Genomic DNA, 16,392 nt, shown 5'->3' with positions numbered 1-16,392 from the left:
GCTCTGGTTTATTAGAAATGCATGCTAACACAATATGCACTGCAATTTACAGTGTGACTTAGGGCACTTATTACCATTGAAAATAATGATTGTGCATTGACATGAATTTTGACTTGTATTTTTAACGTGTAATAGGCGCCAAGACATATAAGAAGAAACAAAGTGAGAACATAGTATTAGTCTCCATTAAAGTAAATGGGGATAAGCGGCAATACCCCACAAGAAAGCAGCCATTTTTTCTAATTTACAATCTCTGCAAAAAACTAAACAAATGCTGCATTTTTCCGTTTTTTCTTTTTTTGCTGTTTTTTTTCCGGCTTTTTAGAAAGAAAAAAAAAACTCTGCAACCAGTTGTTACTTTAAAGCATTAGTGTTACTTATATAAACTTTGACATGTTGTCCCAACAAGTCAAAAGTTTAGATTACACCCGGTCTCAGTCCAGCTGCAAGTCCGATTGCAAGTGTGCAGCAGTGGTAGACCGCCGATCCAACTCTTTCACTCAATTGACTGATGTAGTGAAAAATACATTTATGGTTCAAAATTAGGTTAAAAAACAGGGTGTGAACAGCCTTAGTGTCACATTAAAGTATAGGAGAAAATAAATAAATCACAAATCTTGTTCTGCAAAATAAAGAATAATCTAATTACTATTTTTCAGCTGTTTTATTTATGACCCTTAGGCTGCGTTTATGACCCTTAGGCAGTTTTTTTTTCTTTTTTCTTTTTTAAACTGCCACTTTGAGCCAAAGCCAGAAGTTTATTCAAAAGGATCGGGGAATATAATGGAAGGACTTATACTTCTCCTTCCTACTGGACCCACTTTTGGGTTTGACTCAAAAACTTCAGTGGCGGTTTTTAAAAAAAAAAAAAAAATGGAAACGCAGCCTCACTCTACAATTACTTGATGGCAGCCTGTATACATAAAATATGGTGAATATTCAGTAATTAAGTGATAATTTGGGGTGTGATAAATTCTGTTCAGGCCTAGAATGATAGAAACATCTTGTGGAATCAGTGTTACAAAGTGACAAACTCTGAATTGTTATTCCTTTTAAGTTTGACTAGTCAATAATGTCAAGCGATGTTATCTAAAGATAACTTTAAGTGACTATCATTATCTAAATAGTCAAACGTTCCAAGTAAACATTTTGCACAACAATGGTCCAGACTACATACACTCCAGGTGATTACATGAGGACTATTTGCCCTGATAGCTAAGGAATTCTTTCAATTTCATTAATAAAGGATATCAGTAATGATAAGAAAGCTGATATCATACCCAAATGGAAATAAATGCAGCCGTACTTATGAGATAGCAGTTGGTCGACCATCAGTTATTTCTCCAGAATCCATGACAAACAAGCAAGTTTATATAAATAGAGTATATCAAGCCCTGATGAATCGGATAAAATCCACTGGAGAATATTGTGTAATCTGAGGCACAATGCTCATCAAGCGTATCACAATTTGGTAGGGATAGTAGTAGTTCCTTGCAGTTGCTGCTTCTCTCTGTGCTTCTCCCAGCATCTGAACACTATCCAGAAATATTTTTATTCTTACTATAAATGCAAAGTGTTTCTGGATAGTCCCGAACCCTCATCAGGCCGGTGAAGGGGCCAGTACGGCCCAGACATATTCAGACTATCTTCACCTAAAGTCCTTGGCAGCGCTCAATATCCTTCATCTATTATTGCTAAACATGTGCGGTCAGTGGTGAGAGGGGAATAAGCTGCTACCAAATACCTTTATCAGCAGCTTATGCCCTGCAGAAAGGATTTTTTGAAATAAAATGTTAAAAATCAGATTCTGAAAATTTAGTAGTAGGATATTTCAAAGATGCTTATAGAGCTTGAATAAAATATTTTGCTATTGGTTTGTCACATGGCTCTTTATGGTGGGATTTAAAGTTCTGGATTTGATCCACGTGATTTATTACAGTAGGACATATTATTAGCATTTGCATTATTATTGGATTTATTTCACTTTTAATATTCTTAAATAATCTACAACCTGCCCTGGAAAAGTCAAGATCAGATGGTAAGTGGTGTTTTGTCATTCCGATGCTTATAGAGGTTGTTTGGCTTTGTTGATGGGCCATTCACAGAAAACACACTGGCATAAATGTCGCCATTATTCTGCGGATGAGTGGTGCATCAACTGCTCGGAGTGTTGCCAACTGGAGCCAGTGTAGCCCAAATGGAAGATTTTGCAGTACTACAAGCTTTATAGTACAACATGCTTAATAGAAATCTATATATGTAGAAATCTATGGGGGTATGTGTAGCTCACTCGGGTAAGCTATCCTGAAGTTAACTGGATTGGTCTTAATCCCAGAAAGACCTTGTAACATGGAAAATACGTATATAATATATATTTTATGAACAGTCCTCAAAGCATAGTAAAGAGAATCGAGATGGAGAGAAATAGAAGAAAAAGAAAAAAGGAAGGGAAAAAGAGAAAAAGATAGAAAAAATAAACTTACTCAATATAATGTAGTTAACCAGACAGTAGAATTATAGAAAACCTGAATCAAGGTTAGGAATAATATGACCAATGTTTAATAGTATACTATTGAATATACCAAGCGTATTGTAAACTACCGCTCCCTGAACTTATCACACTGCAATTTACCGTGATATCATATCATTGAACTTTCTTATATACAGATATTCACAATTTTTTTCTATATATACGGACATTTTCAGGCCATCTTTATATACTCATCTTTTAGGTGGTTGTTGTATTCATATATTCTTACATTCATATGTTTTTATATGCTAACATCTGGTGCAAGGGCCCTGCCCAGATGTGAGGTGTAAAATGTATTAATACTATTAAACGTTTTTCATATTATTGCTAACCTTGATTCAGGTTTTCTATAATTCTACTATATACTACAGAGGAAAGGCTTTACTTTTTAAATTTCTCTGATGTCATGACCACAGTGCTCTCTGCTGACCTCTGGTGTCCATTTTAGGAACTATCCAGAGCAGGAGAAAATCCCCATAGCAAACATATGCTCCTCTGGACAGTTCCTAAAATGGACAGCAGAGGTCAGCAGAGAGCACTGTGGTCATGACATCAGAGAAATCTAAAAAGTAAAGCATTTTCTCTGTAGTATATAGCCCCTAAAAAGTACTGGAAGGATTAAGTTTTTTTTAATAGAAGTAATTTACAAATCTGTTTAGCTTTCTGGCACCAGTTGATTTAAAAAAAAAGTTTTCCATGGGGGTACCCCTTTAAAGGTGGGGGTTTGAACCCTGGGAGTCCCATATATTGGCAAAATAAGAGTGGCATTCCCTGTCCCAGAAACTCTCATTTTGTGTCTTCTGCTCCATGGTGCCCAAAAATGAAGCCAACACCTATCAGGCTTTCATGACATATACGTTAGGCATGCTGTCAATGTCTCAAATGGAATTACCCTTCCAAGTTTTATTATGAGTAAAATCTGTCACGAAAAGGAATTACACTCCTGTCTTAACATAGTCGTTGACCAGTAACTCCCTTTCCATATGATATAAAAGTTGTTAATATAAGTTGCTCCTGCCTAGATTTGTAAATCTAAGTCATGCCATGACTAAGGACCTGGTGCAGGTCCGAAACACGTCGGCTGTTGTTCTGTCTGATTACAACCCAATAAAGAAAGAAACTGCTTTTATCTGCAATCCTGGGCTGGACCGTTTTTGCCACATTTGTAAATATAGGCCACAGAAAAGAGAGACGTCTTCTCTTTTACAGATACAATGCTATTTTAACATTTTTTGTCAGTATTATGTCTGGATTGGCAAAACAGTGCAGATGCTATATTGAGGCTACTAACAAGGGTGTATAATATCCATGTACATTCTGATGTGCAAAGTACCATGTTGACAGGATATGCATGTTTGTTCATTAGAAGTTAAAGAAAACCTCTCAGCTGCAATTTATGTTCTAAATGGCTGACACTGTTGGATAGCTGCTAGGACAGGAAGACATAAAATATCTTTTTGTGCTTCCGTAACATATAAAAATGTTTTTATTCTCTGGAGTAAAGTGTCAAAATAGGCTTTCCAAGCCCATGAAGTGCTAAGTACTGAACACTTCCTCACTTCTCCTCCCCTCCCTGTTCCTGCTTGATTGACAGCCATCTGGAAGCCAAGCCAGGTTTCCAAATCTTGTCCCTGTGTTGTGCATACAAATTTTATGCAGGAACAAGATATTGATAAGGACAGGGATGGGACTGGAAGCAAGGAGGCGTTCCAGTTCTCAGCACTTCAAGGGCCTGGGAATGCCTCTGACACTCAGTACTACAAAAAAAACAAAAAACATTTTCTATCTTTTGGAAGCACATACAGATACATGAAAGGTACTATCTGACTCTTTGTCCTAACAGCTGTTTATCTGTATCAGCAATTTGGAACGTGACTTGCAGCTGACAGATTCCCTTTTTGATTTCCGGTGCAAAGAGAAAAAACAATAAGGGACATTTTCCAGCACAGTGGAATATGGTGACACCACATATGCACCATCAATAATTAGTAAAATATACAGCACTGTAGGTCTACAGCATGTCAATATTATTTATTAGATTAAATTAAAAGTAAAAAAGGCTATTCAAAAAATTCTGTTTATCTGTGATTTAATACTCAAATTGTGTCAACATTTGGTATCTATTAAATTTACACATAGGATTCTAACAATAGGGGACATTTATTGTGCTGTCTTAAAGTAAGATTCTCCTTGTTTCCTCAAAATTACAACCAATCAGACGTCAACTTTCCTTTTACCAGAAGAATATGAGAAAGGAAAGCTGTGCCCTTATTGCTTATTATGGGCAACAAAGAATCTCCACAAGAGTATTTTTGTAGCCTGTGAATATGTCCAGAGATTATACAGTAAACAGCTCCTTACGTACCTTTCCAAATGTTGCTGCACATGCTGGCTCCAATTTTTCCTTCCTACAGAAGTCTAAATAGTGTGCATACAATATGCATCGAGGCAGGCAAACTCCTTCACATACTATATAATTCTCTTCCAGCCTGTAAAGACATAGCAGGTCTCTAAGTTGCAATGTTTTTGACTTTTGCGTAATGGTTTTCAGAAAAAATTATACATTTCATGGTACCAGCCCTGTTTATCCAGGCACAAAGGTTTGTCCGTATACATATGGTTCGGACAGAGACTTCTTGGTAAGACATTATGTAAATCCAAACAATTATTCAGAGCTCTATTATGACATATGATTTGAACAATGCAGCTCAAAGACTAAATTATAATAATACTATTTATTTATATTGTGCCAATAGATTCTGCAGCATGTTAAAATTATGAGGGTATAAATAGAGACAATTGTCAAACAGAATTTTAAGCAAGAGTAAGATGTCATCAAATCATATTTTCTAAACTTACTCAAATTATATTCCTAACACCACTCCTGCCCTTAAATGTTTTTTTCCAAGCTTTAAAAAGCTTTGTATTATACCTTTTCCTTGCTCACATTGTGTGAGCTCCCGGCAGGAGAAAGTGGGTGTTCCCCAGCAGGCGTGATGTCACTGACGCCTGCGAGAGTTGTGCCTCACCATTCCCTGCACGCACCTGTGTTTGATCTCCTGCCAGGCCGGAAGGAGACCAAACTAACTGTTTGACTTGCGCAGGGAACCGAACAGAGCCACCTAGTGGCCATTTTTTCAGTCATATTAAAAACATATAAAGGTTGAGAATTTTTACAGCAAGTAAATAGAAAAGGGTCTTATAATTACACAAGGAACAACATATATATATATATATATATATATATATATATATATATATAAAGTTTTGTTTGGTGACGGTCTTTAAAATCAATGAGGAATGGGATTGAGACAAGAGGCAGCAGGAGCTTTGTATATACAATTGTGCAGCCATGTTTTAATAAATATTGTAGATTTTAAGGCGAGTGAACCAGTCACCAACCAATCTCTGAATGTCTAAAGTGCATAGAGTGTAGAGGGACACCGCCAGGTCATAGTGGAGAAGCATTCTAATTGTAGGGAAGACTAATAAGAAAAGGTCATAAGCCTGCCAGAAAAGATGTGTCTTCGGGGCATGTTAAAAACTGTAGATGTTGGGTATGAGTCTGAGAGTTTTAGATATTGTTTTCCAAAGGACCGGTGCAGCACAAGCAAAGTGAAAGGTGCAGATTATAGAAGATGTTATTTTTAGATCATTATTAGAGTGGGTGGCAGGTGTAGGATGGTAGATAGAGATGAGAGAGGAGATGTAGGGAGGTGCAGCATTGTGGAGAGCTTTGTGGGTGAGAGTTAGGATTTTGTACTCCATTCTGGACTGAATGGGTATCCTGTGTAGTGACTGGCACAGGGGGGAGGCATTAGTGTAACGGCTGGAGAGGAAGATGAGTCTGGCTGTGGCATTGAGGATGGACTGGAGAGGGAGAGTTTAGAGAAGGGAAGGCCAATTAGTTACAATAGTTAAGGTGAGAATAAATCAAGGTAACAGTGAGAATCTTTAAACAGTAAGAAAAGGGTGGATCCTGGAAATGTTTTTTAAGGTGCAAATGACAAGAATACAAACAGGAAAATAGGAAGTAAAGGACAGATCTAAGTTTAGCATAACTCCAAGATAGCAGGCTATCTGCTCTGGAGTTATAGTAGTGCAGACAGTCTCTGGTGTTTTATAGCAGTGCAGGGGTGATGTCATGGGAAGCAGTATATAGCTGGGTGTCATAAGTGTGAATGTTTGTCTAAGGCCACTTTCACACTGCCATTGCGCCCCGTCGAGAATGGATTTTATAGCCTCTCTTTCTTTTTTTGGTGACTTTAATGGCCGTTTTCGTGACGGGAAGCAACGGGCAACAACGGTTCCCGGTGGCTCCCATTTACTATAATGGGGGCCGCTGGGCGCGGTTATTTTTTGAAGGGAATAGCAGGAGAAAAAGATGGCACAAGCAGTAAATTTTCTCCCGCTATTTCCCCCGGGCTTCTTCGACGGCCGTCACACTGCCGTGTGCTAACAGCAGTGTGAAAGAAGTCAAATAGTAGAGAGTAAAGAGGAGAGGGCTCAGGACTGATCCATGAGGAGCCCTGACAGTAATAGGTTGCTGCATGTGTAGGTAAAACCATATAAATAACTACTGGTTTTGACCTATAGAGATATAGATAGATAGATAGATGCAAAATTGTAGCGGAGCAGCTCTCCTGAAGTAATGAAAAAGCAAGAGGGTGCAAGAAGACAAAAAACTCGGTCCCAGGTACTCAAGACAATATGGAGACTTATTCTACAGCACTCCAAAACATGCGGTGAAAAAATGTGGTTTATTCCATCAAACAAGTGCAACGTTTCGGTCGCCAGTTGTGGCCATTTTCAACCATTTCAAACAGTTTCAAGCAAGCATTTCAAGAATTTTCAAGCATGCTTGAAAATGGCTGCAACTGGCGACCGAAACATTGCACTTGTTTGATGGAATAAACATTTTTTTCACCGTATGCTTTGGAGTGCTGCAGAATCATTCTCCATATTAGATAGATAGATAGATACTGTAAGTATTTTGCTCCTATCATTAATTTTCTAAGTACCAGTAGTTCCATATTCTATACTGTTTAAATGTTTTGTCTGAAAGGCTCCTGCACATGGCAGAGCCAATAACATAGGGCCTGTACACTAGTGCAAATATTCTGTATAGCCTCTATGGTATAGATTTAATTTAAGTCACTGAGTCGCCCATAGCAACCAATCAGATTGCTTATTTCAGTTTTCAGAGGACTTTCCAAAATAAAAGAATCAATCTGATTGGTTGCTATGGGCAACTCAGCAATTTTTCCTCTAGACAGGTTTTAATAAATTTCCCCTATGTGCTTTTATACCGGAGCAGTTGCATGCCATATGTACAGGCATATTGGGGAAGATTCATGCTGAGGAAAATTTGACCAGTTGCCAATAGCAACCATTCACAATGTTTCTTTTATTTTTCACAGCTCTTTTCAAAATTGAAAGAAACAAGCTGGTTGGTTGCTATGGGCAACTGGTCAACTTTTTTTCCCTGCACAAGTTTTGATGAATCTCCCCCATTATCCCATAGAATTGTGCTTTTAGAGGAAGATGTCTCTATGACAGGAAAATAAATCTGTAAGACATTAAAGACATATACAAGTACAGTAAAGGGATCATATTCCATGTTAATCCAGCTGAGTGTATGGGCCCTAACAATTTGATTACATTACCAAACTTTCTGTAAGTGATATCTCTAACTTCATTTCACTTTCTATTTTATACTACATTATTATCTGCATTACAAATATACACGGGGAGCTAAAACATCATAAACTGATACAAATTCCTCCAACTAAACTTTAGATTTTACAACACAATAATCATTAAGGCATTTAGGGACATGGGGCTAATACATCTGTAAGTCTCAGTCCAACCCTGTAACTCAACAAATCAGCATAGACATCACTATACAGTTCTACAGATTTGTTTCATTTTCCCCCCAAAAAGTAGTTGTTAAATGATGTTCACACGTAAGTAAACAGTATATATGACTTACCACTGTAAAGTAAGCTGCGTCTGCTTCTTTTTATCCTTAATAATTTGTGTGATTGATTTCTTCTGAGATGCCTTGTTGCACATTGTACTGGTTGTCCTATAAATTATATCCAGATCTTCATCCTCTGATGAAAACGTTTCATTTGCCACGTGCAGTTCTACATACAGACAGTAACCAAAGCACCAAGTCAACATATTTATTCAGCATTTGTTGATTTATATGCTGTTATTCAGAAGAACATTATTTCTCATAGTGCTCATGCAGACTGGCCTGGTTCCTGTACGGCTCCTTTAGTACAGAGCCATACATAGAGGTTCTTTTTGGGGAAGAATATCTCCAAACATGTATCATGCAATGGAACATGCCATGCTTTTTTTTTTATTTTTATTTTTTACAGAATCTGACAAAATAAACCATGTGTCACCATGAAATTGAAGACATGAAAAGGTGCAGTGGAAGGTCCAAACACCTCTATGAAAACCCGATTATGGCTCTGTCAAAAATGGAGTTGTAATCTGGCCATGTGACCGAATACTAATAATAATACACATAAAACCTATAATGATAATAAAATATATAATACATGTATAAATAATGTAAGTACCTGTTTTTATTCCAATGCAAATTGATGTCCCTTCTTCTTCTGGAGTCAGCATTATGTGATCTTCTCCGTCTTCAGTGCATAATCCCTGAGAGAATGGCAGCTCTTTCCCCACCATTGTTCCATAGCAGTCGTCTATCCTTGGGTTGTTATTTTTTGTGTGGGATTCGCTGTTCTGGAAAGGACACTCTCCCTCATGAGACTCAGAAAACTGTTCAATAGGCATTCTATGAGCTACAAGTGCTTCCCAGTCATTAAATGTATAAATACAGTCCACAGCAAAAAATCAGTCTGAATAGAGCTCAAAGATCATCCCAAGAAAGCATCAATATATTGGATTTCATGTGATAAATGCAAGCAAATAGTTTCCTAGAAGATCCCGTAAATTTATCTGGGACTCTGCATTCTCTTTGTATAATCCTCCACCAGTTTCATGGGCTATTCGCTTTTCAGGTCTGACAAAGACCATACAGAATGCTTTGACATCACTTGCTATTTTAAAGGTGTTTCTATAAACACGCCCTTTTGTTGGCATAAATCTCCTATCAAATGAAAGGTAGTTGTTCATCAACAGGTTGGTGCCTACAATTCCAGGTGCTTTTATATTGACAAAAACTCAAGTAGGGGCAGAGATAATTGCTGTGGATGTGACGTAGCAGCAGTGAATTAGGTTATCTCTCGTCTTAAAAAGATAGAAAAAAATGGTAGTGATCAGGTCAGCGAGTAGCGACATTAATGATTAACAAGTTGGAACAATCCTGTCTGATCGTGTGAGTCAAAGTGATGTTTGTTTATTATGTGACTCTATATCTAAGCCCGCATGACTGAGTCAATGATGCAGTCTTTACTTCTTGCTAGATAATCTAATGAAAGTGATTACAGTGGGCATTAAACACAGGGCGATTGAACAAATATGCCTTTATAATGTTTTATTGTTAGAATATAAACACTGTAAATCCAGTGGCATATATATATATATATTTATATAAATATCACTGATTTTTGAACTGCGGTAGAACAATTGCATGCATTCAGGGGCGGACTGACACCACCCAGGGCCCCCGGACCAAATAAAGCAAGGGCCCCCAGCAAGACTCCACCCCTGGCCCCACCTCTGCCCCGCCCCTATTCCCGCCCAGTATGTATATGAATATTTGCCATAGAATAGGGGGTGCAGTGCCCTTGAGGCTATGGGGTACTTTGAGGGATGGCAATGCCAATCATCATAACTACACCGAGGGGGAGATTTATCAAAACTTGTGCATAGGAAAAGTTGTCCAGTTGCCCATAGCAACCGGTCAAATTGATTCTCTCATTTTTCGGAGGCCTTTTCCAAAATGAAAGAAATGATCTGATTGGTTGCTATGGGCAACTCAGCAACTTTTCTTCTGGACAGGTTTTGATGAATCTCCCCCCAAGTGCCTTAAAACACTGAACTCCTCCTTTTTGTGCCAACTTGGGATCTCTGTCTGTGATACCCAGTCCAACTTGGCTCCAGCCTCCACTCACCTTTAAAGGGGTACTCCGGTGGAAAACTTTTTTTTAATCAACTGGTGCCAGAAAGTTAAACAGATTTGTAAATTACTTCCATAAAAAATTCTTAATCCTTCCAGTACCTATTAGCTGCTGTATACTACAGAGGAAATTCTCTTCTATTTGGGATTTCTTTTCTGTCACAACCACAGTGCTCTCTGCTGACACCTCTGTCCATTTTGGGAAATTTTCTTCTGCTCTGGACAGTTCCTAAAATGGACAGAGGTGTCAGTAGAGAGCACTGGGGTCATGGCAGAAAAGAAATCCCTTAAATAGAAAATAAATTGTTCTGTAGTATACAGCTGCTAATAAGTACTGAAAGGATTATAACATTTTAATAGAAATAATTTAAATATCTGTTTAACTTTCTGGTATCAGTTGATTTAAAAAAAAAAAAAAAAAAGTTTTCCACAGGAGTACCTGCCTTTCACTGCTCATTACATAATGGCACAGTCAGATATATAACTCATCTCTGACTGTGCCATCATATAGTGAGCGGTGAAAGGCAGGTAGAAAATAGCAACTAGTCCATTCATAAGCCACACACTTTACCTTTTTTGCCTCCTGCTTGGCTGAGGCCTCAGATTTATTACAGAAATAGCACAGCAGCACAGAGTATTTCTGGAGGGAACTGTAGTGAGGCAGACTGTCTGAAATACTCTGTGCTGCTGGGAAGCCTACTCCATCTTCTATCTGCCTTTTACCACCCCCTACATGATGGCACAGTCATAGATATAAGTTATATTTCACATATAACTAAGTTAGACTGTTCCATCATGTAAGGGGCGGTAAAAGGCAGGTAGAAGGTACATACAACTATACAATTCATAAGCCCCCCACCTGGCCAGGCTACCCTGTTTGTGTCCATGCAGATGCTGACTGAGAAAGCTGGCAGAGAGATCAGGGCACTTCTTCGGCAGGGCTCTGTACACTGAGGACATGCAGGGCTCTGTACAATGAGAGGGCTCCATACACTGACAACAAGCAGGGTTCTGTACACTGAGGACAAGCGGGGATCTGTACACGGAGTACAAGCGGGGTTCTGTACACCGAGGACAGGCAGGGATCTGTACACCGAGGACAAGTGGGGCTCTGTGCACCGACGACAAAGTGGGCTCTGTGCACTGAGGACAGGTGGGGCACTGTACACCGAGGACAGGCGGTGCCCTGTACACCGAGGATAGGCGGGGCCCTGTACACCGAGGACAGGCGGGGCCCTGTACACCGAGGACAGGCGGGGCCCTGTACACCGAGGACAGGCGGGGCTCTGTACACAGTGTACAGAGTTCCGCTTATCCTCAGTGTACAGAGCCCCGCTTGTCCTCAGGGTACAGAGCACCGCTTGTCCTCGGAGGACAAGCAGGCCCTGTACACTGAGGACAAGTGGGGCCCTGTACACTGAGGACAAGTGGGGCCCTGTACACTGAGGACAAGTGGGGCCCTGTACACCGAGGACCGGCGGGGCCCTGTACACCGAGGACAGGCGGGGCTCTGTACACAGTGTACAGAGTTCCGCTTATCCTCAGTGTACAGAGCCCCGCTTGTCCTCAGTGTACAGAGCCCCGCTTGTCCTCGGAGGACAAGCAGGCCCTGTACACTGAGGACACACGGGCCCTGTACACTGAGGACAAGCAGGGCTCTGTACATTGAGGACAAGCGGTGCCCTGTACACTGAGGACAAGCGGGGCCCTGTACACTGAGGACAAGCAGGGCTCTGTACACTGAGGACAAGCGGGGCCCTGTACACTGAGGACAAGCGGGGCCCTGTATACTGAGGACAAGCGGGCCCTGTATACTGAGGACAAGCGGGGCCCTGTACACTGAGGACAAGCGGGGCCATGTACACTGAGGACAAGCAGGCCCTGTACACAGGGCCGGATTAACGTACGGGCAGATGGAGCGGCAGCTCCAGGCCCCTGCGTTAAAATAGGCCCACGGGCCACACAAACGGCCCACACAGACCACCGTAACTCCCTACTCTCTGGCCCCGACTGCTGGGAGTGAAGTTTAATAATAAAACATTTCCTATGGGCCCCAGCGCTGCTTCCGACCAGCCCCTGCTGCCCTTTTAAGAGAGGGGGCTGATGGGGCTGGTCATGTGCCACAGACATTGCAGCTTATTAGTCCCTGCCCGCCCGGCCCCTCCTCCGGCTGCTCACCGCAGAGCTGAAGAGAGACGGCAGAGAGAGAGAGAGACACTGCCTCACAGCTGTACAGCCTCTGCGGTCTGTATCGCCACTCCATGTGAGGAGCTCCGTCCAGTCTCCGACCTGCAGAGGCAGCCATCAGTGCGAAAAAGAAAGTCAGAAGGTGACAGCTCTGTAGTTAAGTCCCAGTGGCCGGGCCTGGCTCAGGCTGCATTCATTAATGGCCATCTGCGGCCAAAAACAGTAGTATATGCTGTATGGGCCAGCCAGAGAACTCAGCACATTCCTTGATATATAGCAGTGTTTCCCAACCAGGGTTCATCCAGCTGTTGCAAAACTACAACTACCAGCATGCTGTAGTTGTAGTTTTGCAACAGCTGGAGGCACCCTGGTTGGGTAACACTGAAATACAGTGACATAATACTGCTGGGCTATATACAACTGCCCTGGCTGCTATAGATTTATATATATATATATATATATATATATATATATATATATACATAGATGCAAATCATAAAATGTTACAGTATCTTGTAATACCTTTTTTTATTGGACTAACAGCATTTTGTAGAGACGAGCTTTCGGGATTCCTCCCTTTATCAAGTCCAAAGCAAATCACATCAAGTGCTTTGGACTTGATAAAGGGAGGGATCCTGAAAGCTCGTTTCTACAAAATGCTGTTAGTCCAATAAAAAAGGTATTACAAGATACTGCAACATTTTATGATTTGCATCTGCATCACTGGACTAATACGGCTACTAAATTTTACTATATATATATATATATATATATATATATAAATATATATATATATATATATATATATATATATATATATATAGTAGCCAGGGCAGTGGGTACAGCACGATTAATGTATATAGACCCGCATTATTATGTCACTGTATATCAATGACTGTGCTTTGTTCTCTGCCCTGTCTGGCCCATATTACGTATATAATAGATGTAGTATTGGCCAGTTCAGATGACACAGCACAGTCATTGATATACAGGGACATAAAACTGCGGGGCTATATACATCAGCTGCCCTGTACTGTACCCACTGCCCTGGCTGCTATATATATATATATATATATATATATATATATATATATATAAATATAAAATCCAAAAACAATTAAGGTTCAGCACTCGGCACTATCTGACCATTGCACGTGTCAATACCAGCCTGTCATGGCTGGAAAGAAATCCATAGCATCAATGAGACACAGCAAAATGAGGCGTCAGAGATCCGGGATATTAAATAATGGCTTCTGAATTTATTCCACAGAATAAAAGTGCAACGTTTCGGCGTGAATCCTTTATCAAGCATATCATGCTTGATAAAGTATATATAATACTGCGGGGCTATATACATCGACTGTGCTGTACCCACTGCCCTGGTTACTATATATATATATATATATATATATATATATATATAGTAACCAGGGCAGTGGGTACAGCACAGTCGATGTATATAGCCCCGCAGTATTATGTCCCTGTTCTCGCTGTCCTATACATGGGGACTAAAAGAGTGTAAAAAAAAAATATATATATATATATATATATATATATATATATATATATATAAATTCATGTGATTTAACCCCTTCCATAATAAAAGTTTGAATCGCCCCCTTTTGTCATTTTTCAAATGAAATAATGTAAAAAAAGAAAAAACACTATGAACATATGTGGTATCGCCACGTGTGCAAATGTCTGAACTAATATAATATAATGTTATTTAAGTTACACAGTGAAAGGCAAAAGCGTGAAAAAATATCAAAGTCCAAAAGTGCATATTTTTGGTCGGAAAATAAAACACGGTCAAAAGGTGTCATCAAAAAAAATGGTCCTGATAAAAAGTTCAGATCACAGCACAAAAAAATGAGCCCTCATATAGCCCTGTATGCGGAAAAATTAAAGGGTGATAGGGGTGAGAAGAGACACTATAAAGCATACTCATTTTTGTCCAATAATTTTTTTTAAGTAGTTACCGTAAATAGAAATAACATATATAAAATGGTATCATTTTAATCGTATGGACCTACAGAATAAAAATTGAGTCTTTTTATCGAAAAGTGCACTGCATAGAAACGGATGCACCCCAAAAGTTGCTAAATGGTATTTTTCAATTTTGCCATCCTTGTATACTGATATTATTGGTGATTGTGGTCTCGATGTACTGGACAGAATTTGCCATCTCACAGCCGATCGGATCACTATGTGAAGTCTGCAGAAAATAATGCCGGGGCCTCATGTTCCAGTTACGCCTGAGGCCTCACAAATTCTAGAGCCGCCTCTGGTTAACAGTAAAAGAGGGCTGGCCCTGAGATGTCCCAGGCCGAACCACAGGCTTACCTACGGTCCTGGTTGTGATGTGGCTGCGTAACCTGCTGACCTGTGTGCCCCACATGACATCAGGGTAGTGTATGAGACTCCTCCCCCCCATTCGGCCAGCGCCCGCCAAGTTTAAAAAACTACTGTGTGTGCTGTAGCTGCCACCTGCCTGAGGTCCTGCTGCCGGCGCACATTACTCTCTGCCTCTGCCTCAGGAATTTCTCCCAAAGGTATCACTAGTACACAAGGCATGAACTGACTTTCTATTCAGGTGCACAGAAAAGCTAGGTGACAATGTGTCACCTAGCTTTTCCATGCTCCTGAATGGCATGTCTGCTTATAGTAGCTGAGCTATTATAAGAACATATGCCACTCAGGAGTATTAAAAAGCTAGGTGAAACATTGTCACCTAGCTTTTCTGTGTTCGTGAATGGCATATCTGCTTATAATAGCTCAGCTATTATAGACAGATTTGCCTATAACTTATAGTCAAAGCTGTCTATAATAGCTGAACTATGATAAGCAAATACGCCATTTAGGAGCCCAGAAAAGTTAGATGACAATTTCTCACTTAGCTTTTTCATGCTCCTGAATGGCATATTTGCTTATAATAGCTCAGCTGTTATAGAATGCTTTGACTATATGTTATAGGCAAATATGTCTATAATAGCTGAGCTATTATAAGCAGATATGCCAGTCAGGAGAATGAAAAAGCTAGGTGAGAAATTGTCACCTAGCTTTTCTGGGCTCCTGAATGGCATATCTGCTTATCATAGCTCAACTATTATAGATAGATTTTCCTATAACTTTTAGTCAAATCTGTCTAGAATAGCTGAGCTATGATAAGCAGATATGCCATTCAGGAGTCCAGAAAAGTTAGATGACAATTTCTCACCTTTTCATGCTCCTAAATGGCATATCTGCTTATAATAGCTCAGCTATTATAGACAGTTTTGATTATATGTTATTGGCAAATCTGTCTATAATAGCTGAGCTATTATAAACAGATATGCCATTCAGGAGCCCAGAAAAGCTAGATGTGAAGAGCTTTTGCTTGTTTCTGAATGACATATATTCTTATAGCTGTACTACTTAATGCAGTGCTGGGTGATTGCTGCTCCTAAATTGTTTCCCTACCAATTCTGCAGAAACGATAAACGTCTGGAAGGAATCATCACAGTGGTTGAAGCTAGATTGAAAATAAAATACAAGAGGAACGATGCTGATGAGAGAAGATATTGCCTGT

At 39.9% G+C, this 16,392-nt stretch overlaps 1 protein-coding gene across 1 annotated transcript in view; it reads right to left on the bottom strand.

Moving 5' to 3' along the window:
* The window catches only part of RFX6 (regulatory factor X6), a 102,718-nt gene extending 93,369 nt beyond the window's left edge, over window positions 1–9,349 (bottom strand). Inside the window, exons 1-3 of the mRNA XM_056563291.1 lie at window positions 9,127–9,349; window positions 8,523–8,679; window positions 4,896–5,019 (exon numbers count right to left, since the gene is read on the bottom strand). Coding sequence (XP_056419266.1) covers window positions 4,896–5,019; window positions 8,523–8,679; window positions 9,127–9,349 — 504 coding nt within the window. The remainder of the gene's footprint in view (window positions 1–4,895; window positions 5,020–8,522; window positions 8,680–9,126) is intronic.
* Between the last annotated feature and the right edge of the window lie 7,043 nt (window positions 9,350–16,392).

This window comes from Hyla sarda, chromosome 3, assembly GCF_029499605.1.
Source record: "Hyla sarda isolate aHylSar1 chromosome 3, aHylSar1.hap1, whole genome shotgun sequence".
Taxonomy (NCBI): domain Eukaryota; kingdom Metazoa; phylum Chordata; class Amphibia; order Anura; family Hylidae; genus Hyla; species Hyla sarda.
The sequence above is the reverse complement of the archived record's forward strand: the minus strand, read 5'-3'. Positions and strand labels throughout refer to the sequence as shown.